General features: G+C 40.7%; 1 protein-coding gene across 5 annotated transcripts in view; it reads right to left on the bottom strand.

Annotated features, from left to right (window-relative positions):
- Window positions 1–18,436: 18,436 nt before the first annotated feature.
- LOC127001158 (serine/threonine-protein phosphatase 6 regulatory ankyrin repeat subunit A-like) overlaps window positions 18,437–27,214 on the bottom strand; it is a 71,412-nt gene continuing 62,634 nt past the window's right edge. For 3 of the 5 annotated variants that reach the window (XM_050865369.1, XM_050865371.1, XM_050865373.1), the window contains 2 exons: window positions 24,566–24,679; window positions 18,437–23,690 (listed from right to left, as the gene is read on the bottom strand). In XM_050865369.1, the coding sequence (XP_050721326.1) occupies window positions 22,929–23,690; window positions 24,566–24,679 (876 nt within the window). In that variant the 3' untranslated portion in view covers window positions 18,437–22,928. Of the gene's footprint in view, window positions 23,691–24,565; window positions 24,680–27,214 lie in introns of those variants that run through there. The other 2 variants (XR_007754820.1, XM_050865370.1) reach the window with 2 other exon arrangements.

The raw sequence follows: 27,214 nt of genomic DNA, 5'->3' as shown, positions 1-27,214 counted from the left end.
AATTCTTGTGTTTGCAGTTCCATTTCTTTCTTTTTTCTCACTAGTTTCTCTTCAAGTAGGCCCACCTTTTTTCTACTTCTTTTCACCACTGGTTTGCATTTTCTACAGAACCATAGCTCCTCTTCAGATTTTTCTAGCCCTTCATATAACTCTATTTTCACCTCCTCACATGTAATATGGGCCCAGCTCTCACACCCATCACACTGTAGGCCTTTGTCTCCTTTTACTTTCTTCTCACACGCACGGCACACCTCCTTCTTCCTCCTCGCCTCCTCCTCACATCTTGCACACAGACCTTCATGATTGAGCTTCCCTGTGAAGTCGCACTGGCAGCATCTCTTCTTCGCCCCTTCCCCTCTGCTGCCAGGTCTTTCCGGCATGGTCTGACAGATCAATGCTCCTCGTGGCTGTTATCGGCGCTATTATCCGCTTCTCGCCCTGGGACACAACATTCACACCTGCCACCTGGTGTTGTGCAGGGTGCGGGACGGCAGGGCGGGCAGCGGCATGTGCTGTTGTTTGTTGCGGTCCAGCCCATGGAGGTATATTAAGGGTGGAGTGGCTGTGAGGCGCGCTGTCAGTACTGTCTCGGGTGAGCCCACCACTCTCCCCCGTCCACCATATTGTTGTAGGGGCTGTCACTTCAGTAGCACTTTTTTTTTTACCCTAGTTTACACTGTTTATACTTACTTATAATATGCAGGCGTGTCAAATGAAACTACAGTGTTATTGCTACCCATATATTTCATGCCAACAGGTCCTTCAGACTAGATCTTATATATTATACACAGAATCACATTCCACTAAATCGTACTAATTTATTCATCCTGGCTCTGCTTTTGGCGCCTTTAAGGGATATTAGTCATGCAGTAAACTGTCTGGCTGCATATGTGCCTGACCTGCAGATAGGTCTCGCCTACAGCCTTGATCAGTAACACAAGATGATTATTGAACGGATCACTGTCTAACAAGTGTTGTGCCAGGCTGGAGAAGACAGCCCTCTCCTGGAACTCACGACAGTACCGCACAAGTGTTACAATGTTAAGTGTGCCAAGCATGTGTTGACAACTTTGCATATGGTAGGTTACTATACTGTTAAACTTTCTCTCTGAATTTTCTTTCACACACAAGACAAATGGCAACATCTCTGGATGGAAAAGATAGGTGGCCTTTATTTTCAACTGAGATAACTCAGTGAGTTGCATCCAGATGTTGGGTAAATAAAGCATTGCAGCACGACTCACACTTTAAAGATCTCTTAGGTTTTAAGCTGACAAATCCGGCTATATAGCCAACGATCTTGCCAGAGATGTTGCTAACACTTTGATCAAATAATCAATGTGCATATGTCCTGTGCATCAGTCTTGTTTATAAAAGTCATGCACGCTTGCTTGAACATCAGATATAAAAATGAATTAATGAATAACTTACTGGTGAAAAGTAATGGATGGATCAGATTTTTGTTTGCTTGTTCATTGCACCCAAGTGAAACACAGGTAGTCAGCATTCAAGACCACACACGGAGCGACACTCCTGCCTTTATTACTCTCGCTGCACGAGAGCTCTACTGAATTATAGACAGAATATGTGTGGATCGACTCGGGTCAAGACCTGACACCCCTTATTAATTATCTGTCCTCACCCTGACCTCGGTTTTTCTCGACCTGAGTCATCATAGCCCAACCCATAAACAGACCTGACTTTTCCTATTAACTATATGTGACCTCACCCCAACCCCACCTCTTAGACAGGGGACAAACATGCATTCCAACATAGTGAAATACTTCCATGACGTGTTTCATCACTTTTTTTTTTTTTTTTTTTTTTTTTTTTTACAACAAAGGAGACAGCTCAAGGGCATATAAAAAAAAAAAAAAAACGCGCCCACTACTCGCTGCTCCCAAAAAAGAATCAAAAGAGGTGGCCAAAAGAAAGGTCAATTTCGGGAGGAGAGGTGTCCTGATACCCTCCTTTTGAAAGAGTTCAAGTCGTAGGCAGGAGGAAATACAGATGAAGGAAGATTGTTCCAAAGTTTACTAGCGTGAGGGATGAAAGAGTGAAGATGCAGGTTAACTCTTGCATAAGGGGTTTGGACAGTATAGGGATGAGCATGAGTAGAAAGTCATGTGCAGCGGGGCCGCGGGAGGGGAGGAGGCATGCAGTTAGCAAGTTCAGAAGAGCAGTCAGCATGGAAATATCGATAGAAGATAGAAAGAGAGGCAACATTGCGGCGGAATTTAAGAGGTAGAAGACTATCAGTATGAGGAGGAGAGCTGATGAGACTCCATACGAGGGCGGACAAGGCCCCTGTATATGGATAGCAACTGCGCGGGGGAGAAGAACTGCCGGAGACGATACAGAACGCCTCGAGGAAGCTGATTTAGCAAGAGAGGAGATATGAAGTTTCCAATTGAGATTTTGAGTTAAGGATAGACCGAGGATATTTAGTGTTGAAGACGGTGACAGCTGAGTGTTGTCGAAGAATAGGGGATAGGTGTTTGGAAGATTTTGTCGAGTTGATAGGTGGAGAAATTGAGTTTTCGAGGCATTGAAGGACACAAGGTTCCTTCTGCCCCAATCGGAAATGATAGCAAGGTCTGAGGTTAAGCGTTCTGCAGCCTCCAGTCTGGAGTTGTGTACTTCCTGTTGTGATGGTCTTCTATTGAAAGAAGTTGAATAATGCAGAGTGGAGTCGTCGGCGTATGAGTGGACAGGACAGTTTGTTATGGAAAGAAAATCATTGATGAATAACAGGAAGAGAGTGGGTGATAGGACAGAGCCCTGTGGAACGCCACTGTTGATAGGTTTAGGGGAAGAGCAGTGACCGTCTACCACCGCAGAGATGGAACGGCCGGAAAGGAAACTGGGGATAAAGGAACAGAGAGAGGGATAGAATCCGAAAGAGGGCAGTTTAGAAAGCAAAGACTTGTGCCAGACTCTATCGGAGGCTTTCGATACTACCCAGCAATCGCTGCCTAGCCCTACAAAAAGATGGCCGACTGACAGTTCGCTGGCATCAGCCCAAGCGCTTCACGGCCTCTCCACCCTTTATACCTCCATGGTCCAGCCGGTGTTGCAAGAAATACTTCCTCACAGAAATAAGTCACATATTCACTACGCGCCTCCAATATTGCCCCCACGAGAATAATAACCTTTCCAAGGCCTCACATACTTATACTTCTCTAGTTTTACCGGCGCATCATACAGGAGTGATCGAGTGAGTGGTCATTGTGCTGGGCGGGTGTGTTGTTTTGCTCCGCACAGGGAGTGCTGTGTCGACATGGCTGCTGCTGGCAGAGCCAGGGGCGTGAGGGATTTGTGTTACGTTTGTGAGGATTTCACAGGCAGGAAGTGGATTGGATGCTGTTTGTGTCCTAAATGGTGTCATCGTCTGTCATGTGAAGTTTGCAGGAGAATATACCTAAAATAATTGGATTTGCAACCCATGCCTCCATGAAGCATCTCTGGCTACCAAAATTGTGGAGAAATTGGACGAATTCAAGCAAGAATTATCTAAAAAAATATCTGTGGTAAAAGATGAAGTTGAATCAAAGGCTGAGAAGGTGCTGGAGGGCCTGGGGTCAGTTGCTGACTCCCTTGCTGCTGACAAGATGCTTAGTTGGGCTGAGGTGGTGAAGAGAGATAGGAAAGTCAAGAAGAATATTTTGGTTGTGAAGACTTCTTGGCATTGAATGGCATTCAAATAACTGATTCAAGATTCACTAATGGAGGTAATATATTGTCATGAACTTTGATAATGAGAACACAAGAGATGAGGCTGCTGAAGAATTGGAGTCTTTTGAGCAAATAAGTACCAAGAGTGTTGGAAAGATGAAACCAAAGATCATGATATGCAGTGTGCATAAAGAGGAGACCAAGGAAAAAATAAAGGAGATCATCTTAGACGTAATGAGTTCTTACACGCAATTGAGGGTGTTGAGGATAAGGTTGAGTTGGTTTTTAGTAAGCCTGCAGCTGGCGGCACGATGCACTACATTTTGAGGTGCAACCCAACTGTGAGAGAGCTGATTCACAAGAATCACGACAAGTTGAAATTAGAATGGAGAATATATACATTGAGAGACGGATACCATGCAATTATATGTTATCACTGTCAGAGATACAGCCATCTTGAGGCCAACTGTACTGCCAAGAGTAATTAATGGAGAAGCCCCAAAATGTTTCAAATGTACTGGCAATCATAGATCACAGAAGTGCACCATGGCTGAGAAGAAATGCATAAATTGTGTGAGATACAAGAAGCCTGAAATCAACCACTCAGCAAATGACCAGTGTTGTGCAGTTCTCCAGACTGAAATTGAGAGAATTCGTAATCGTTGGATATTTAATTGTGGTACTATAACGAAAATATCAGACATGAAAAAGGAACCAAAAGATATTTGTGTTATTATTTGTGAAACCAATTAAGACACTCACGCACTCACTATGATGTTTGAGAAAAAGAGCATCAAAGATTATTAACCCCCTCGGTGCCACGCATTTTTCGCAAAAACCTTCCCCTGATGCCAAGCAAATTTGGATTTTTTGTTTTTTGTGGAAAAGTGTTCAGAATGATTAGACAACACATACTTGATACATTTTACTACAGTATTCACTTTTTAAAATATCCATGATTTCTAGGCACCGGAAGTTTCCGATATTTGGAGTGTTACAGCCCGTAGATTTACTCGCCCCAGGGAGCTCGTCTATCAAACTTCTGCCTTTTGGCCTGAGAAGCAGAGGGTTCAAAAACCCTTTTTACTTGGGCATAATGTGGGTGGCGAGGCGTCGGCACCTCACTTTCCTCACCACTCGAGTTAGCACTATCATTATAAATCTAATATTTATCAAGGTCACTATCAGACTCAAAGTCACTTGAATCACTATCCGTGAAGTCACTAGGGGCTTCATCAAGGGCACGAGCAAAGTTGGACGCTCGCAAAATATGCTTTGCATGGCGAGACATCTTCCCTGCACTGCGGTCAGGTCAGGAAAGGGACCCGTACCCTCGGGATCCCTAGAGACTTGGTGGGGGGGTGAAGATCAGTGACTAGGAGGGGTAAAGGTATGAATAGTGTCCTGACAAAGTATGAAAAGCTTCTCAGTCAAAATAAGGCCACGGCGATTTTTCTGAATTGCCGCCGTAGATAAACGGCGCTGGCACACAGCGTGCGCCTACCCGCCGCCATAGATGCACGGCGCTGGCACCCAGGGGGTTAATGAGGCTAACATTGAAATTATTGACGGCCCTCGTCAGCATCATATTTTGTCCAGAAATAAGCAGTCAGCATCTCGAAATCAGTAGGCTACACTTTCGTGAATATTCCCCCAGACTTGCTCCAGAAGCAAGTCAAAATCACATGCTCATACATAGTTCACCATGGAGAGAGGAAGGGATTGGGAGCTGCACCTTAATTGCTGGTGTCTCACAGGGCTGTAATTTCTGGGGGGCTAGGGTAGCTATAGCCCCCCTCAATATGCTTAATTTAAAAAAATCTCCCCCAGCCCCGTGTGCTCACTGCGATCGCTACCCTCACGCCTGCACCTATGATGGTCTGGTCACCCCCCAAAAAAAAAAAAAATCTGTCGAAATTACGAGCCTGTTTCATCTCAGTTTTAGTATATAAAATGAGTTGTATTAAAGTGAGGTTAAGTGGGGTTAGATTTCCATGAACTGCCTTGTATAGGACTTCCAGCTTCGCGCAGAATTTATACGTTCTTGTTCTTAACCCGTGGGCTTCGGCATTGGAAAGCTGAAAAGTGGCTGAGAAACGCCAACATTACACTGCATTTTGAGACTAAGAAAAGAGCATGGAACGTATATCAGAGTACTCCTCTCATAACCACAAAGCAGTTAAAAATGTTTACTTTTACTCAAACTCCATTCTTTTTGGGTGGTGTTTGTTACAAATTAAACGGTCTAGTGACGCGTGGCATCTATCCAAGAGTTGCTTGTTGTCTACTTTAGAGAATTTGACAAGTGATTAGGTACTGTATGACCTTACTGCCATGACCTTACAGCACCACCTATGACAAATAAGCCCACCTCAAGATCACTCACCCACCACGATGACCCAAGGCATGCATGGTGGGTTGCTCTATGCCGCCACTGCCCACAATTAGCTCGAATTAGGGGTTTTGAGCCGAGCCCCAAACGGGGTCCGCCATTTCGGCGGACCGACTCACAGGAGCCCCAAACAGGATCCTCCGAAATTGCTAGGTTAAGACTGTTTGAGATCTATCAGATTTTATTTTGTTGGTTATTATCTACATCTTAACCTGGTAGCAGTGACTGATTTAAACCCCCCAAAATAGATGATACATAATCTGATCGCGAATGCTTTGATATATATTATGAAATTGTTTGTGTGAGGGGTGATTTTTTTCTCATTTTTCTCGTTTGGGGGACCATTAAGAAACATATATGATCCCCGCTGCTACCAGGTTAACATCACACTTGGATATACATGAAGTTTATATCAAAGGAGCAATATTACTCTACCTAAAGAGTCACTCTATAGGCCATCATATGTTAAGGGGGGGGGGCATTTTGCATGATTGGTATACCAGCCTATGGGTCTGAAATCATAGTATGTTATTTGTATATGTTTACTTACTACTTCATGTGAATTTCATGAAATTTGGCTGACTTGCCGGGGGTACCTTAAAAAGAACAAAAAATTAAATTTGCCTCAAAGCCTTTGTTTATCAGTCAATTGATTTGAAAAAAAATACCATAGAAATGTCTTATGTACCTCTACAACTCCAAGTGATTACATTTTTGATTTTTGGCTAGGTAAAAAAAAAATTGATAATTAAACATTATTTTCTCTCCTCTGTAAATCCGTTATTTTTCAAAAAATTTCAAAAGTTCTCACATACAAAAATCAACCGTTGTTTGTACTCTTTATTAATGCAAAACAATAGACAATCAGATTTATAGTAAAGTCTGTGAGGCTTTTCAAAACCGGAAAATACACTTCTCGAGAAAACAGCTGTCAATTTTTTTTTCCATATCCTCTGTGTCTTGCCATTTGTTTTTGTTTAGATTGGCATGAAATCTTCACATATCATTGCCTGTACCTTCTACTTTGTAGAAAACTGGAATAGGCATCTGGTCCCGCCTTCAAAAAGGTATTAGTCACTCAATGGTGAGGGTGTCAGAAAGCACCACCTTCCTCACTGTTGCCACATTTATTCCTAGAACTCTCCTGCTTGATATTCTTGGTCCTTCTTAGTTTTTCTTTTCTTGGCCTTTGGTGTTATATGCTGGCTTCTCTCTTGGCCTTTCCATTGATGGTACTTCTTCAAAGTTGCATTAGAACCTTTAATATGTTCTATAATGTTCAGCATGTGAGGGTCCTGGTATTGGTGGTGATTGTGGTTGCAATGGTGGTGGAGATGACGGTGGTGGCAGTGGTGGTGGTTGAGTTAGGGGATGCAGTGGTGGTTTGTTGGCGGGGATGACATTCACGTCCCAGTAGGTTGATCTTCACCTTCATGTAAAGCCTGCTGGCTCCATCTCTTCATACGAGTCTTCTTCAGGAAGCCCATTCTTGCTTTCTCTTTGCGTCTCTTGCAAGTCATCGTAAGAAGTTGCTTGCAAAAGAAGTCAGGATGCATGTAGCACGATAGTGCTCACCCCCTAACACATGGTGAGGCACTGCCAGCACAGTGGCCGCCACTCCACGCTAGTTCACTCACACACACACAGCAGAGAGAGGAGGAATGCCAAGTGACAAAATTTGGAAAAAAAAATTTACAACATGACTTATGCGAAAAATAACAGTGTCACCATCATACCACGCGAAGAGGCACATGTGAGGCAGTGACGCAATACCGCAGGACATTTAAATCTTGCTCTGGTGATGCTGGTTTTTAAATTTTTCTGAAAAAAGTGTCTCCGCCTGATATTTCACACCCTTCCCCACACACTGAGGGCGAAAAGTAATTTTCATGTTTCAAAAAATATTCGTCAAAAAATACCCTTGGCCACCCCCCTTAACTGTTATGAAAATAACCTAACCTAATTAATATGAAAAGTACACTTATATGATTGGATTTAAACTAGCAATATATAACCCAGGCATTGCTAAATTTCTCATTTTCCATTGCACCTAGTCATAACATTTCTTTGTTAGCCTTTTATAATTTCCATTGATCGATTTGACTGAATAAATTACTGAAAACATTTTTTTGACAGTTACTTTATCTCTTTCTCCCTCCCCATCTCTCTCCTCATACTTCTGCATCCTATCTCTCCATTTTACTGGAGGTCGTCCTCTAACATTCCCTCCCTCTGTCTCACTTACATACACCTCCTAGACATCTTACTCTCCTCCATTCGCTCCATGTGGCCAAACCACTTTAAAGTCTGTCGCTTCACTTCTTCCACCACTCCACACTTCTTCCCACTTGACACATTCCTAAACGCTCATACACATTTTCATTACTCATTCCATCCATTCTTCTCACACCAAATGCACATTGGACATTAGGTTGTGATAATATGTATAAAGAAAATATCAGATAAATGGAAAATGATATGAGGAATATTTGTGATACTGTAAAAAGGAAAGATATTGTGATTGGTATGAACCAAAACATGACCAAGTGACCATAATGATGCCAAGTTTATTAAAATGACATCAGTAGGCTATCCATGAAAGCAGTTAAGACTCACTCACTCACTACGACATTGTGAATAAGTGCATATTGAGGATTATTATTGAGGCTAACATCATAATTGTTGACGGCCCTGTGGAGTGCTGCGCTGGCAGTGGAACGGGGCTTGAAACCTCATCAACGGTAAATGGTACACATAAATCAGGCCAATAAAAATGTAGGAGATAAATCGTGAGTGTGAACAACATGACGAGGAGCAGCTGATGCTGTTACTGCTGATGATGGCAAAGTTTATGCATTTTTTATTACAGAAGGTTTAATGGCAGAAGCAGAAGTTCCAAGACTCCAGAAAGTCCTATCAGATCATTAAACATTTTTGTAACATTCCTCACAAGAGGTCCGCTGGGTGCCTGCCAAGTGGTGCAGCACCCAACAGCCTGCATCAAGAAGGCAGTACACTACTAGTTCCTTCAGCTTCAATGTAAATGAAGCAACTCAGGAGAATGACTATGTGTGTTGAACTCTGCAGAATAACTATATTTCCAAGTTTATGGTAAAGCACTATTTTTGTCAATTTTGTTTTGCTGAAGGAGGAGTAATTATGTCTTCTTTGTATATTTAACACAAACTTGAGTGTCAATAGTATTACCTTATGCTCAATTTTAATCCTAAGAAATAAAATGCAAGCTTTTGGAATACTAGCAGCAAGATGAACGTTACATATTTACAGTGCAAGTTGATGCACCAAATTATTGACTAGAGGCTACCTTTTCAGGTGTGTGTATTTACCTAGTTGTAATTTTACAGGGCCTGGGCTTACGCTCGTGTGGTCCCGTCTCCGTATCTATAATTATCCAACTTTTCCTTGAAGCTCTGCACACTCTTCGTCGATACTATATCTTCACTTAGTCTGTTCCAAACCTCTATATTTCTTTGTGGGAAGCTATATTTCTTTATGTCTCTTGAGCATCTTCCCTTCCTCAACTTTTTACTATGTCCTCTAGTATTCCTGCTGGAAGGTTCCTCTCTTAGTAGCAATTTCTCGTTTTCTACTTCTTCCATTTTACTCAATAACCTATATATTTGTATTAGGTCTCCTCTTTCTCTTCTTTGTTCTAGTGTTGGCAAGTCCATTTCCTTTAGTCTCTCTTCATATGTCAGTCCCTCCAGTTCTGGAACCATTTTTGTTGCCATCCTCTGTATTCTTTCTAGTTTTATTATGTGTTTCTTCATATGTGGAGACCACACTGTTTCCGCGTATTCTAGTTTAGGTCTGATCATAGTAGTTATTAATTTTTTCATCATTTCTTTGTCCATATAGTGGAATGCTATGCCTATATTTCTCACCATGTTATATGTATCACCGAAGATCTGATTTATATGACTTTCTGGTTGCATATAATCTAGCATTATTACTCCCAGGTCTCTCTCTTCATTTACTATCTTTAATATTTCCCCATCTCCCATTTTATATGTCCATTTTGGTCTTTCTACACTTTTTCCCATTTCCATAACATGACATTTCTTCACGTTGAATTTCATTTCCCATTTCTGACTCCATTTCCAAATCTTGTTTAGGTCCTCTTGCAGCTCCTTGCAGTCTTCATTGTTTCTTATCTGTCTTTGCAGTTTAGCATCATCTGTGAACAGGCTCATGTAGCTGTTTATTCCCTCTGGCATATCATTAATATGTGTGTGTGTGTGTGTGTGTGTGTGTGTGTGTGTGTGTGTATTTACCTAGTTGTGACATACGGGAAAAGAGCTACGCTCGCGCTGTCCCGTCTCCATATCTGCTCTTATCCAACTTTTCCTTAAAATCATGAATGTTTCTTGCACAAACCACCTCCTCCTCCAGTCCATTCCACAGCTCAATGCTTCTGTTTGGGAAGCTAAACTTTTTCACATCTCGCCTACATGTGGTCGCCCTCAACTTCTTTCCATGTCCTCTTGTTTCTCTCTCGCTCCACACACACAGGTCCTCTCAGTCCAGATTCTCCACCCCACTCGCCACCCTGTACACCGCTTTCAGGTCTCCTCTTTCTCTTCTTCTCTCCAGGGTTGTGAGCCCCATGCTATTGAATCTCTCATCGTAAGTCCGATCCCTAAGTTCCGGTACCATCTTAGTTGCCATTCTCTGTACTCTCCAGCTTTCTTATATTATTCTTTTTGTGAGGAGACCAGACCACTGCTGCATACTCCAACCTTGGCCTTATCATTGTAACTATTATTTTCTTCATCATCTCTTCGTCCAAATACACAAATGCCATCCTTATGTTCTTCAGCAAGTTTATAGTTTGTCCCGTTATTCTGTTGATGTTTTTGTCCGGTGACATGTTCTCTGAGACAGTCACTCCCAAATCTTTTTCTTCCACTCCTCTGCATATTATCTCACTTCCCATCTGATAATCATATTCACATCTACCACTCCTACCAAACTCTATTTTCTTACATTTCCCAAGGTTGAACTCCATCTGCCATGTACCACTCCACTCCCATATTTTGTCCAGGTCCCTCTGCAATGCCTCACAGTCTTTCACATCATTGACTTGTCTCAATAGCTTTGCATCATCTGCAAACCAACTCACATAGCTGGACACTCTGTCCACCATATCATTTATATAAACAGCAAACATTATTGGCGCCAGCACCGAACCTTGTGGGACCCCACTCCTCACTGGGCACCAGTTGGAAACCTTGTCCCTGATTATTGTCCTCATTTCCCTGTTAGTTAGGAAGTCCTCCAGCCACTTAATCAGTCCATCACCCACTCCACCCCTATTTTTAATTTTCCAAATTAGTCTTCTGTGCAGTACTTTGTCGAATGCCTTTTTCAAATCGAGGTACACTCCATCCCCCCAGCCTTCTCTCTCTTGTATTAAATATGTCATCCTTGAGTAATAACATAACAAGTTGGTGACACAAGATCTCCCTCTCCTGAATCCAAACTGGCAATCCGAGATAATTCTCTCACTTACCAAAAAATCCGACCACCTGTTTTTAACTAGCCTCTAACATATCTTCGCAACCACACTAGTGAGTGATACCGGTCTGTAATTTAATGGGTCCTCTCTCTTTCCTCCCTTAAAAATTGGTACTATGTTTGCTCTGTTCCAATCTTGTGGTACCCTTCCTTCACTCAGAGAGGCGCTCATTATGGAGTGCAGTTTCTCTGCAAGTTGCTCACTACATTCTCTCAGGATCCACCCTGATACTTCATCCGGCCCCGTCGCCTTTCTTACATCCAGCTTGTTCAAGCTTTCCTTGACCTCCTGCACCGTTAACTGTATTTCCTGCATAACCCTTCCTCTTTCCTGGCCCGGTGGTTGTACGAATTCGTCTTCCTTTGTGAAAACTCTATGAAAGCTATTGCTCATCACTTCTGCCATCTCTGCTGGGTCTTCATATACAGTTCCATCCATTTTCAGTTTATCGATTGTTTCTCTATTCTTTAATTTGCCGTCCACATGTCTATGAAATAATTTAGGTTGGTCTTTGCATTTGTCGATTATATCTTTTCATATTTTCGTTTTTCTTCTCTTCTAATCTTTATATATTCATTCCTTGCTTGTTTGAAATTGTTCCACGCATTGATTCTTCTTCGTCTCCTCCATCCCTTCCAGGCTTCCTCCTTTCTTTTTCTAGCCGCCTCGCATCTTTTGTTAAACCATTCCTTTTTACCAACATCCTTTTAGGTTGCCTTAGGGACGTATCTATTTTTGGCTTCCTTGTATAGTTTTAAAAACTCTTCCCACTTATCCTGTGTACTCTTGGCTTTGTACAGCCCACTCCAATTTGCATTTTCAAAAAAAGTTATCATATTAACAAAGTCTGCCTTACAGTAGTTACTTCTCCCTATTTTGTGATCCTCTTTTCGGTCAATCGTTCTCTTTTCTTTGACTTCAAATTCCACAATCGCATGGTCACCCTTTGCTATTGGGCAATCTATTTTGATATTTTCTATTACTTCCGGTTCCTTGCTAATCTTGATGCCTCTCCTTCTCTTCCGAATCTAGTACGTATGTTCCTTAATCCCTTGCGTCAGCACATGTTCCATTGCCAGTTGGAGGAGTCTTCCTCCCCACGACTCTTCTGTTCCCTGTGTCTGCCAATCCTCCCATTCTACCTCCTTGCAATTAAAATCACCCATTATAATTATTCTCTCACCCTCTCTCAACATTCCATCAGAGCAACTCACTGTGTCTTGTATCATTTGTTCATATTCTCTCAAAATGGGCTGAGTTAGTTCTGGCATCCTGCAGCAATCAGTTCTGGGTCCATTCCTGTTTATCATAATGATCTTGACTGCGTTATAATCAGCAACATAAGCAAGTTTGATGATGACACAAAAAGAGGAAGACATCAGTTCAGACAACAATGGTGAGGTACTACAGGAGATGCTAAATGTCCTGTATGAGTGGAATGACAAATGGATGATGCAGTTTAATATTGACAGTTGCAGTGTCCTTATTGTGTGAAAAAATAATTCCCAAAGTACTTACACATTAAACAATACCCCTCCTTCCCCCCCACCCCCTCAAAGACCACTCCAGCTGTGATAGGGATTTGGGTGTGCATGTGAGCTCTGAACTTCAGCCCAGAAATCACTGTACAGGAGAACCTCATTTATCCGGCACGAAGAGGAAAAGCTCATGCTGATTAACCCGTTTTGCCATTATTTTGAGACTTCTATAGAATTGTAAAAACTCCTATTGTGTTGCCTTCAGCTTTGATCCTCTGTTTTTTAATTTGTTACTGTCAAGTGAGTTTCATAGTTGTTAGGGTGATGCAACACAAGGTTAAATTATGAGGTTTATTCACAATATGTTGGCATATCATGGTAGCGAGCTTACTGAAGTTAAGCAACAATATTATTTACAATTCATCATTCTGTTGGTAATGATAGCGAGCTGACTGAAGTTAATTAACAATATTATTTACAATTCATCATTCTGTTGGTAATGGTTACAAGCTTACTGAAGTTAATTAACAATATTATTTACAATTCATCATTCTGTTGGTAATGGTAGTGAGCTTACTGAAGTTAAGTAACAAGTCTAATTAATAATTATCACTCATCACTCCTATTCACCTTAAAGGGCTCACTCATCTCTTCAGACTATTACAACTACATGGTAGATATGGTACACTGGCCATAGCTTAAACACCTAACCGTTGCTAAATAACAAGCTACCCTAATCAGGGTTCAATGATACATGATTATTACTGAAAAATGTTTCCTACCACCGATATGTGTTCACAGGGATGATCATGGAAGCAAGGTAGTCATGGGGGTTCAGGACACCAAGGAGGTGGTCATGAGTCCCCACAAACACTGGACTATACAAATGACACAAAAAAATTTATCCTTTTCTATTACTGAGTTAATCATGGGATGAGACATTCGTGCGGGTCTAAGATACCAGAGGGTGATCATGGATCGGCACAACAAAGGGGAACTTTACATATTAATACACAACAAGGGGGTAACCGTCCAGTCAGTAGGGAACCTGCGTGAGGAGAGGCGAGGGCTCGACTGAGTTAACCGTTATAGGTATAATAATAACATTGTAACACACTAAATAATCACTGTCCGTTGGAGTTAATTTCACACGTACCTGCGTGAGGAGAGGCGAGGGCTCGACTGATAGGCGGCTCTCAACGCTCCCCTACTTGACTCCTCCCTTTGGCGTGGCTGCCGGTTAAACTAGCATACCGAACAGTGGTTGTAGTTACAGATACTTGGCCTGTTCCGCAAACTCAGGAGTTTAGAGACAGCTGTTTCGCTCTCCCACGTGACTTAGGTGTAAAATTCCTCCTCGTCGTTCCCCGTGAAAGAAAAAACCTAACTAACCATCCTCAGCACCTTCACTATGAGTCAGACCCACACGATGCTGACCTGCCACTGGTTCGTCTGTCTGTCTGAATGTCTGCCCTGCTGCACCATCAGCTAATTCACAGTTAATACCTTAATTATTTAAGAGGATCGATTGTTCTGGGTTTCCCCGCATAACACTATCATTGTTGCTTAGCATAGGAAAGTGTGAGGTGTGTCACATTCTTTCCTCAGTGGCCTTATACACGTACCTACTCTACATTATTATTGCCCGTTTTTGTCTTGTTATGTCTGATTTGACCAAAATGACAGTGTGATGTTGTGGTGGTGCTGAGTTGGTGTGGGCAGCACCACTTGTTAACAAACAAAAGTATGAGGTGCACCATGCACATTCCAGTGCCCTTCAACATGTTATTGGGTTTATTCTACATTTTCATCGCTTGTTTCTGTCTATTTCTCTTTTGTTTTGACTGACTTACTGACTGGAGTGTCAGCATGGGTTGATGATGGTGGTGAATTGGAGCAGGCAGTGCCACTTGAAAATAAACAAAAGTTTATGTGTGCATTCCACACCGCCGCCGCCCGCCAGGAGGTAAACATCACATCCCAACTGCTCATCGGTCGTCTGCTCAAAAGGACCAGGAGACCCGATTTCTTTGCCTATGTTGTAGGTGCAGGGTCTGAGGGGAATAGGAGGATAGGTCCTGTCTCCCAAGGGAAATATGGAAATAAAAAGGACTAAGAAAAGCATCCAGGAGGGATAGAGTGCCAAACCAGAGTCCAGAAAATGGCAGACATCCCAAACAAAGCCCCGCCGGATTTCACCAAAGAGGCTGAGGTTTATGAGGATTATGGCTTTCAGAGATTTACTCCTGGAGGACGTGAGGTACCAAGAACATGGAGGAGACTCAGGATACTGGAGGAGGATGCGGAGTTGACAAAAAGTGAGGTGAAAGCCATGAGAGATGAGATCACGAAGCTGACTGAAGTTATCGGAGAGTTAAGGAAAGATATAGAAAGAAAATCTGAGGTAAGTGACATGAGAAAAATGTGAAGTGATGAAAACATCTCCTAGTGAACAAGATAAAGACGAAAGGATGAAAGTCATTGTGAAAGAGGAAATAACAAAAAGAATGGAGGACATAGAGGAATGGATTTAACCCCTTCAACACAAGAACGCAAATACTGTGTCCTTGCATGCCCTGAACCATATCCGAGGATACACATACTGCGTCCTGGCTCGCTTTAGCCAATATATGAGTTATTTTATGTATATTTATGCTTACATCTCAAAATTTTCAATTAAATTAGGTTTCTTTATGTGCACCATTTAATTCTGCATGTTTTCATATATAATACATGATGATTATGTTGAGTTTATGGCTGAAAACTTGTTATATTCAATAGTGACATTTGAAATTTGGCGCGCATGGCGATCCCGGATACAGTGCGTGGTGTTGTTTTGGCCCGGCCGTAGTGAAGGGGTTAAAATGTGATCAATGTAGAACTGAAGAATTGGAGGAAAAAGAAAATATTGCTGTAAAGTGCAGAGAAAGTGACATAGAAGAGAAAATGAAGGAAGTAGTAAATCAAGAGTTATCTAAAAGAATGAAGGGAGTGGAAGAAGGAATAAAAACGACAAATGTGGAAATGAATAATTTAATAGAAACAAATGATAAGGAAAAAAGTGATTCTAAGGAAATAATGCAACAACAAGTGCAGGAAAGAAAGGCTGAAAGAGAAAAAGTTGTTCTAGTAATAAAATAGAAAATCTAGTAAGAGAAGTGGTTGAAAAGAAGTTTAATAATAACGGGAGTGAAAGAGGAAAAGATTCCAGCAAGAATGCAAAGAAAAGGGAGAGAAATAAAGAAAATTAAGGATACACTAGAAAGTCTATATAATGAGTCAGGGCGACTGGTGGAGGATGTGATGAGACTGGGGAAGTATGAGGAAGGAAAAGACAGGCCTATGAAAATAACATTTAAGGCAGTATCAGTAGTAGAAAAGATAATAAGTATGAGCTGGAAACTTAAAGAAAAAAGATCAATACAAGCAGACGTATATAAGAAGAAACATGAATTTAGAGGAGAGGCAGACTATAAAAGAACTATAGTATTTCCATTTGAAACTGGCCGGTGATGTGTTGGCCGCTGCAGGTCAGCCCGCCCGCCCGCACCCCACACACCCTCAACACCTCTCGCTTCCTCTCATGTGTCAGCTATTTACTACCTTTAAATGAATTTGACTAATTAATTGGATAATCAAATAAGGTCATACAGTATAGTGTTAACATAGTTTCATTTTCAGGATAATAACAAAGATTTTGCATAAATGCCATGACACTTGACAACGTTGGATTACAATATTGTCAAGTGTCGTATTTATACAAAATCTTTGTTATTATCCTAGAAATGAAACAATCATAACATTACATAACCTTATTGGATTATCCAATCATTTAATTAAATTCATTTAAAGGTAGTATAAATAGCTGACACATGAGAGGAAGCAAGACGTGTTGAGGGTGCGTGGCAAGGTGCGGGGCGGGGCTGACCCCGTAGCAGCCAACACCCCACCCGCCAGTCTCAAATGGAAGTACTATAGTAAGTGATGCAAAGGAAAAAAATGAGGAAAGAAGTGAAAGAGATAGAAAAAAGTTTCTTTGCAGAGGATGGAATGGGAGAATGGTGAAGTGCTGGATAAGGAAGAAAGAATAGACCAAAGAGAACATGAAATAGGGAAAAATAATGGAAGAATAGACAATGTAAAAATATCGTATACAAATATAGATGGTTTACTGTCAAAAAAAATTAGAATTGAGAAATTGTCTGAGGAATGAAAAACCGGACATAATGGGAATAACTGAAACAAAATTAACGAAAGACAAAGAAATAATACAAATAGATGAATGTAACTATAGAATAGGCTATATAGGAAAGAAAGAATAAGAGGAAGAGGAGTAATGATTATGGTAAGAAAGGAATTAAGTCCTATTACAGTGAAGGAAGGTTTGGAAAATACTGAAATTTTAAGCATACAGATCAGCTTAAGTAATAATGTAAAACTGAAAATAATAGTAACATATGTTCCTCCATACACAACATCTTGGACTAAAGAAAAATATGAAAAGATAGAAAACACGGTGAATGAATTACTAGACACAGAACTTAAACGTGAGGAAAATTTAGTATTCCGATGGGAGACTTTAATTGTAAAAAAGTAAATTGTGAAGAATTTGAAACTAAAAAGAGTGAAAATTCATGGGGTGCTAAACTACTTGACTTGGCAGAAAATAATCTTAACCAATGGGTGAGGGAAGAAACTAGATACAGAGGAAACAACCAACCGGCAAAACTAGATCTAAAAGGAATAAACATAGATGATGTAAAGCATAAGTGTCCGCTTGGAAAGAGCGATCACGAAGTGTTACAAGTAGAAATAAACAGTAATTGTGTAGAAGTGCTTGACGAAAAGCATAAAGCGAAAAGGAGAAATTACTTTAAGGTTAGGTATGAGGAACTTAAAACCTTCTTCAGAAATATGAACTGGGCAGTAATAAAAGAGGCCAAGAGTGTACAAGAAAAATATAATTGCTTTCTTGAAATTTATAATGGAGTTAGAGGATATGTACCATATTATGAAATAAAGAAAAAAAGGAAACAAAGAATGGTTTAACAAGAAATGTATGGATGCTAAAAGGGTGAGAGATAAAGCATGGAATAGTTATAAAAGGAGAAATGAAACAAATATAGATAAATACAGACAGGCGAAAAATGAATATACACAAGTGAGGAGAGAAGAAGAAAAGAAATGCGAAAAAACATAGTGGGAAAATGTGAAGATGAACCAAAACTATTCTGTAGATATGTACAGTACCCTCTCAAGTTTTGCGCTTGCTTCGTTCCGTAGGTATAGCGCGAAACTCGAGGTATTGAAAACACTAAGAAAGCGCTTTTATTTATTTATTTATTTTATTTATTTATTTTTTTATTTTTTTTATTTATTTATAATTTTTTTATACATGTGGCCTATGGTGCCAGTAGACTATCCATCTGGGCCTGATGGTCGGCCCCGAGCCCATCATGGCACAGGCAACTGTTTATTGTGGTGCCATTATAATTGGCTCATGCTGTCCCCCAGAGCTCACTTTTTTTCCTCCTTTACTCCCTTGTTATCTCAAAATATGTACTATGGAAAAAGGAAGAAAACAGGAAGAGAGAACGGGTTGTTTTAAAGCCACAGATGAAGCCTTACGATTGGCTGAACTCCGAAAACATGCTTGTGATTCGCTGGGAGTCCGATGACCTCATCGCTGGCGCTAACCCAATCAGTGGCATCACTGCCTAAAGGTGGTGTCACACTGGCCGTTTTCTTCTAACCGTTGTGGCTACTGGCAATGCCCATCCGGGAGAGAGTTGTCTGTTGTCTGTAAGCTGGTGTCACATTGGGCCTTTTTCCTCCCACTGCGTTGGCGGCAGCTTGGGTAACCGGCAACTTTTCCGGGTGTGCGTCTCACACATACGGGGAAATTAGAAGGATGTGTGGGGTGGGGGGTGGGGGGGGCAGAAGGGAGAGTCAGGTAATGTCATGACACATACACAGAGAAAAGGAAATGAGAAGGGTGGGGGGAGGGAGGGGCAGAAGGGAGAGTCAGGTCATGTCTTGATCTGAGTCAAGTCATATCCTGACCAAAGCCCTGATCTGATTCTCCTTTCTGTCCCTCCCTCCCCACACCATTCTCATTCCCCTTCTGTGTGTGTGTGTGTGTGTGTGTGTGTGTGTGTGTCAAGTTAGGACATGACCTGACCTGAGTCAGGTCATGTTTTGATCAAAGCCCTGATCTGACTCCTTTTTGCCCCATCCTCCCCACATCCTTCTCATTTCACCTTCTGTTTGTGTGTGACAGGTATGGACATGACCTGACCTCAGTCAGATCATGTCCTGACCAAAGCCCTGACCTGACTCCTTTCTGACCCACCCTCCCCACACCCTTCTCCTTTCTCCTGTTTTTCATCCTCTCTATTTCACCTTTCACGAGAGGGGCTCATAACCAGAGGGAAGCTACACACCTCTCGAGTCAGGGGCTCGCATGGTATTGAGGTTGCACCGAGTTGAACCAAACGTGACAGGGAGGACGCGGCGGGAAGTTCAAATGCGGTTAACGTGTTAATAAGTCTCTCTCTCTCTCTCTCTCTCTCTTGCCGTAGTCACAATGTTTGGGGGAAAACGTCGAGTGTGATACTACCTTTTAAGGTAGCGTGCTTGATGCCGATGTTAAGTAGACGTTAATGTCAAAGCAGCACAAAACTCAGGGTGATAATGCACAAAAGTTGGGATGGTAAGAATTTAGGACAGACCACGAAACTCGAGGATCGTGAAACTTGGATAGCGCGAAACTCGAGAGGGTACTGTAAACAGAAAACTGAAGAAAAGAGAGAATAACAGTGATGAAAGGAAATGACACAACTTATGATAAGGACAAGTAAATTAGTGGTGATGAATATAAATTTTCAAAAAGTGTTCACTCAAGAAACTGAATTTCAAACAGAAGAGAGAGAGGATGGAGTTAAAAGAATGATGATAAGAGTGGATAAAGAAGAGTTGAGAAAATTAATGATATCGCTAGATGGAAGAAAAGCCAAGGGACCAGATGATGTATCGGGACAAGTGATAAAAGAATGCAATGAAGAATTGATAGAGCCAATTTATTATATAAATTCATTAGAGTCTGGAACGATGCCAAGAGAATGGAAAAGAGCAAACATTATACCAATTTATGAGAGTGGGAACAGACATGAGCCATTAAATTATAGACCAGTCTCACTCACAAGTGTGATCTGTAAAATGTGTGAAAGAATTATAAAAAAACAGTGGTTTGAACATCTGGAAAGAGAAAAATTAATAAATGAGAGCCAATTTGGATTTAGGCAAGGAACGTCATGTGTCACAAATTTGATTAGTTTTACTCGAGAATAATAGATACAATACAAGAGATGGATTGATGGATTGTATATACCTAGATCTGCAAAAAGCTTTTGATAAAGTGCCACATAATAGACTATTGTGGAAATTAGAGTATAGAGGAGGACAGAGGCAGTATGAAAAACTGGACGAGGGAGTATCTGGTAGGAAGAGAAATGAGAACAGTGGTAAGGGATGAAAAATGAGAATGGAGAGAAGTGACAAGTGGAGTGCCGCAGGGATGTGTACTCGCACCAATAATGTTCTTGATTTATATCAACGACATACCAGAAAGAGTAAAAAGTTACATGAGCTTGTTCGGTGATGATGCAAAGCTGCAAAGAAGGATGGGGATGGTGGAAGATTGAAAGGGATTGCAGGAGGATCTGAATGCAATATGTGTGAGTGGAGCAACATATGGGAAATGGAATTCAATGCAAACAAATGTCACATATTGAGGATGGGAAAAGGTAAAAATAGACCTCTGAAACAATATAAAATGGTTGAAAGAGACATAAGTGTGGTTAAGGAAAAGAAAGACCCGGGAGTGACAGTTCAGGATTCTTTGACACCAGAAAACACAAACAGGATATTTGGTGATACATACAGACTATTGTAAAATGTTAGATTTGCATTCCACTATATGGATATAGATATGATGACAAAGATAATAAAGGCAATGATTAGACCAAAGTTAGAGTATGCAGCAGTGGTATGGTCCCCACACTCAAAAAAAAGGATGTAAAGAAACTAGAAACGATTCAGAGAATTGCAACAAAAATGGTACCTGAACTCTCAGATCTGCCATATGAAGAAAGACTGGAACACATGAACCTGCCAACTTTGGAACAGAGGAGAGAAAGAGGAGACTTGATTATGTTGTTCAAGTTGATGAGTGGTATGGATAAGGTAGATAGAGACGACTTGATGGAGAGAGAGCAAAGAAGAGGATTGAGAGGACACAACAAGAAGCTGAGAAAGGGAACATGCTTGAGAGACAAAAAGTACAGCTTTCCTCATAGAAGTGTGGATTTGTGGAACAGTTTGGAGGAGGAAGTGGCAGAGGCGAAGAGTGTCCATCAAATGAAAAAAAGATTGGATAAAAGTAGACAAGGAGACAGGACTATCTGAGCCTAGCTCAGGCCCTGTATGCTTCAAATAGGTAAATACGGTGCCCTTCCACGCATTATTCTACACTTTCATTGCTCGTTTCTGTTTTGGCAGCCTTGGCGTAAACAATGGCAGATCAGATCCGTGCCGTTGTTTTGAGGGGCCATATTTACCAGTTTCAGTGGACAGGAAAATCAGTACAGATCTCATTTTATACAAAGACAAATGGGTAAACATGAAGGTGGGATGGGGAGAGGTAGGGAACCCCCTATCCGATAGTTCCTATAGTGGGAGTGAGTCAGGTCACTTGCCTTACCCTACACTGCAAGGGACAGATGGGGGGTTTAAATGGAAGGGAAGAGACCTCTCCACCAGTGGCCTCATAACTGGATTTAACTTGAAAGTACCTTTGTTTGAATTAATATTGTTTCTCAATACACATTACTTCAATAACACAATGTTTTTTGTTATCATTACAAAAAAAAAAAAAAAATGTGTCATTGAAGCAATGTGTATTAACAATGTTAATTTAAACAAAGATACGTTCAATCTAGATCCAGTAATGAGGTCACTGGTTGAGGGGTCACTTCCCTCCCTCTAATATCTCCAGCTGTTCATAATAGTGCGAGGGAGGGGAGGGGAGGTTACCTCACTCCCACAAGGTGACCTGCCTGATAGGAATTTCCCCACCCTTCCCAGCCCTGCCCTCTCCAGTTTACTCATTTATCTTTGAACAAAATGAGATCTGCAATGACTTGAATCACTCCCTTTCCTGCTTTTTACCAATGAAGATGGTAGCAGTGTCCACCAAAACTATCTGGTAAATGTATATCTCATATGCAAGTGTGGGTTTTATTCATATCAAGAAGGACACATCAGTGTGATTATTCCAGTATCGCCCTTCCCTTATAAACCACCAAATTGCCCACAGGTGGACCATGAGTGTTAGGAGTGGTGCTGCGAAAATTCCTCTGCGGCCACCTCTGTGCAAATGGGGGAAAATCCGCGAATGTGAGAATCTGTGAATAGTGAATCCCCGAATACTGGGAGAGAGGTTCTTAGCACATTTCCCTAACTTAGCTTTTACCTATGGGAAAACTAGGTGTGTTATTCAACAATTTCACTATTCAACACCTTCCTCTGGAATGCAACCATGTTGAATTGGGTGGGGGTTTATTTAGTTTAAAGTGTTTCTTTTCTGTTCTAGTTAAATATGCCCTATTGAAATAGCACAAGTTCCTTTGGTACCATCTCATGCTGAATTGAGGGTCTACTGTAGCACTACAGCACAACTCCCTGATATGGGCTTAGTTTTCAGCACCCCATTGCCATCTCTAGCTTATTACACATTTTGCTAAAGTATAATTAATTGTAGTGTATAAATATCTCGATTTACAGGTCAAAATCTTTCAAATGTCCTTGTTCCTGACATATTCCTCATGATATAGTTGAGCTGATGTTTGAGGTCTCTTATTTCTTCTTTGTGCTCTATATGGAGATTCAGTAATTGGGCAATTTGTTGGTGTTGCTCCTCAAGTTTCTTTAAAAGGGGATCACCTAGCTCTGCCTCTTCCTCTGCAGTATAAAATTTTAAAAGTATTTTGGATAATATTTTGGAATTACTCTTTTCATTTTCTGTGGTAGTGTCTGTGATCCTTGTTCTCTGCTTCCTAAAGTAAGGAAAACAAACATCTAGCTGGAACACAAGCTTGCTCTGTGAAGCTGCATTGTGGAAGGCTGTGCGTTTTCTGAAGTCCTCAAGCTTTTCTGAGGGCTGGGTGATAAAAAGATTCACAATAAAACCACTGATTGTTGTAACAAACATCACAAACAAAAAATTTGCCAGAGCAGGGTAAACCAGTGGATGATCTGAGCTGAGAAAAGTATCATCATATGCCAAGTCACCCAGTAACCAAACAATGATTTTTACCATTGCCTGAGGCATACTGATAAAGGCACTCTGATCTGAGAGCACCAAGTGAAAGATATATGCAAATAGAGCCAACAGTAGCAGAATATAGGAGAGTACTTTGGCAAAGCTCTTGATGAAGCTTGTTGTGATAGGCATGAACACAGAGAAGACTGGGAGCTGGTTGAGTCTGCTTATAAGCAGTAGCCATGCTAGGAGGACTGCAAGGATGCCACACTGCCATTGCTGCTCCTGTAATAAAGAATAGGAAAATTATGAGAGGTTCCTGCTGTACCTTGTCCTGCCTTAAAGAGAATTTTGTCACCTGTTAACTAAATAAAACATTTCTGACAGTTGTCTTTGTTTGGTAACATTTGGTTATTCTATTCTGCTTTGAATATTCTCAGCCTGTCCTTTACCAAAAATCTGAACTTGAAACTCTGTATCCTAATTCTTGCTTAGTCAGCTCCTTGATATTGGAGATTGTTTCACTTCTGCAGAGTACAGTTCTCCATCCCAGATGCTAGCTATATACTTAGTGAAGTACCCAGGCTGTGTGGAGAGGCTTCACTTACACAGCTTTGTTAACAAAGTCCAGGGGCATTTGCCCCTCCAATTGCCCTCTTAACCAACTCCTCGGTCTCACACAGCAGTGCTGCTTCCTCTTCTATCCTTTTTTTTCCCCCACTTTTTAAACTGCCTAATTGTATGCCTTTACACTTCCTTTAACCAAATTGTACTATATATTTTATTCAAATTCATCCTTATATTATTCATCTTGTTAATGCAAAAGTCACCTAATATCATCAAAAGACAACTAATATCATCAAAAGTCAACTAATATCAACTAATTACAAACTATGTTAATAAGTAACAAGACATATGGAACCATTTTGATCTAACAAATTTAGAAGCCTCCATAATCTGTTCTTTTAAGACATAAATGCATTTTTTCACGTGGTCTAACTGTAGGACGAGCATGCATTCAACACTGCCTGCAACAAGCATACATGCAACACTGTTTGGGTCTTTTCCAAGGCACTTTTATAAAGTTCAGTCAACCTAAATTACAATACTATTATTATATCTGTCAACCTAACTTGTAATACTATGGTACTTGCACTTACATGAAGAACTTGGTAATGAAATTCACATTCTCCCAGAGGTATCAGGAGGATGATAGTTAAGATGACTTCCACTACCTTCAATGAGTTATCCATGCTGAAGTACTCACACTTCAGCTGCAAAGACAAGATAGTAAACATGACAGTAAAGGCTTCATTCTATATGGTTTGGGGTTTTCTGCATGTTGGACCCCCACCACCACCACCACCAAAACACACACACACACACACACACACACACACACACACACATTCATGGAACCCACTTTTGTGGATTTGTGTGGATTTTCCATAGAAGACAACAGTTTTCCCAGCAGTAAAACTCATGAGTTAGGGGAAGCTAATGCTAAATGCTAACTTTTTATATATGGATTTAGCTTCGGTTTAGTATTTTGGCTCTAAGACCCTTAAAAACAGACCTAGTGACCTGAAATTTAAATATTTTGTAGCTTAGACCAAGAAGTTTCCCTAATGATTGTCCAATTACCCTACTTTTAGGCGTAATTTACCCAAAAGTGGAGGCCCTGGAATTATTGCACCATGTGGCTCAACTGGTGCCGTGTCTGCCCACAACAGACCAGACCAAACCTCTATGATTTTTTTAGTGGACTTAAAGTTAGCGGAGGAGGAACTGCATTTAGCGGAAGCTAATTGGTCTGCTAACTGTTTCCAAAGTTAGTGAAAACACTAATCAGCACTAATTAGCGGTTAGTGGATTAGTGGAACAGTGCCCACCTGTACCTCAGCAGAAAAATCACCAAAAATTGTTTTTTTCCCCGATTAAAAAAAAAAAATTCTACACCACTTGCTCATTCCTAGCTGGTAACTCTGGATCGTGAGTCAGAGCTGTGGGATGCTCTCTGCTTCCTCACACGTCTCAGCTATCAACCCGCCTTTGTCACGCATGGGTATATATAGCATTTCCCTGCTTGAAAACATGCCACGACCTTCTAAGAAGGCCCAGAGGAGGAGAGAATGCGCTATAGCTGCCAGGAGGAGGCAGCTAGAGACACGAGGAACCTCTACAGCCACTACAACATCCAAGCCTGGTATGTGTCGAGGGGGAGCTGGCACCTCCTGATGCCCCCATCAAGAATGGATAATATCCTTGTAAAAGGAGGGGACCAGATGCCTGGGAGTAATACTTTATGCAGAAAACTCTCTGAGACCTGTACAGCCTCCAGCACCGTTCATACAAAGTGACATAGATCACGATTTTAATAGTGGCTTTTTCTCAGTTCTAAAGTTGCTCGCACATAATGCGACATAACTTCAAAAGTTCTAAACGTATCTAAAAGTTTTTTCACCAAAAGAAAGAGCGTAAAAAGATGTACATTTCGGAGCTGAGTTTTTGCTCTATACATCTTCAAATTTTAGTTATGAATTTCTTTGTAGGATTTTTTTTGGGGGGGAAAATATATGATTATTTTTTTCCTGACTTATATATATATATATATATATATATATATATATATATATATATATATATATATATATATATATATATATATATATATATATATATATATATATATATATATATATCAATAAAGCCTGGCTTCCAAATGCAAGCAATACAATGTTGTATACGGTGTTAAGAAATCATGTAAATTGGATAAAAACTTTACGACTAGTTTCAATTTTTTTTTAGGGTGGAAAAACTGCAAATAACTATTCTTCAAATTCTGCTGCAAATTACACATTCCCATCTCAGAACAACCCCAATTAACATATAATTAGATAATAATAATGAATTTATCTCATTTGTACCCATTGCCATGGGTCTGAACATTTTTTCTCCAGTTTAAGTACACTATCAACTTCACCTACATTAATTACCTTGACTTGTCTAATTCCTTCAGTTAAGCTGTTAAGGTATCCGTTTCACTGATTTTTTTTTTTTTTTTTATTTTTTTTTTTAGGCCTAAAATTAAAAAATATATAAATTTCAGTGAAACGGATACCTTAACTGAAGGAATTAGACAAGTCCAGGTAATAAATGTAGGTGAAGTTGATAGTGTACTTATACCGGAGAAAAAGTGTTCAGACCCATGGCAATGGGTACAAATGAGATAAATTCATGTCCAGGAAGGAAATAGGTAAGATCTGATTTATGAGAAGGGGAATGAATTAATGAATGAAATTTTGCAATTATTTAGTTAATCCAAATACAGATGAAACTTTCAAATGGAGATCTGTAGATGGGAAGGTCAGATTGAAGGTAAATGTTAATCCATATGTAATACTTTTTTTATATTATTGGTAAGAATACAGTCATACCTTGGTTTACGAGTTTAAAGCTGGCATCACACTGGATCAAATCTGGCAAGCACGAGCTTTTGCTGGCAGCTTTTGCTCGCGGGATGGCCTGCTCGCGAGCTTTTGCTCCCAAGTTTAGCTCGCCATTTGGACGGGGAACAGCTCAGCGAGCCGCGAGCAGGCAGTCATATGAGCTCTTTGGTGCACCGATATGTGAATAATATATATTGCCTAGTGTGTTGGATCTGTATACCCATGTTATTAGAGAACTTATTCACATACTCGTTTTATGTTTGATGGTGTTTGTAATATCTTATAGTACGTATAGTGAAAAGTAGGGTTGGTTTTTATTTTGATTTCTGGATCAAAAGAACCAAGACCAAGACCGCCAAG

Source organism: Eriocheir sinensis, chromosome 20 (assembly GCF_024679095.1).
Source record: "Eriocheir sinensis breed Jianghai 21 chromosome 20, ASM2467909v1, whole genome shotgun sequence".
NCBI lineage: Eukaryota > Metazoa > Arthropoda > Malacostraca > Decapoda > Varunidae > Eriocheir > Eriocheir sinensis.
This window is presented reverse-complemented; position numbering and strand designations above follow the sequence as displayed.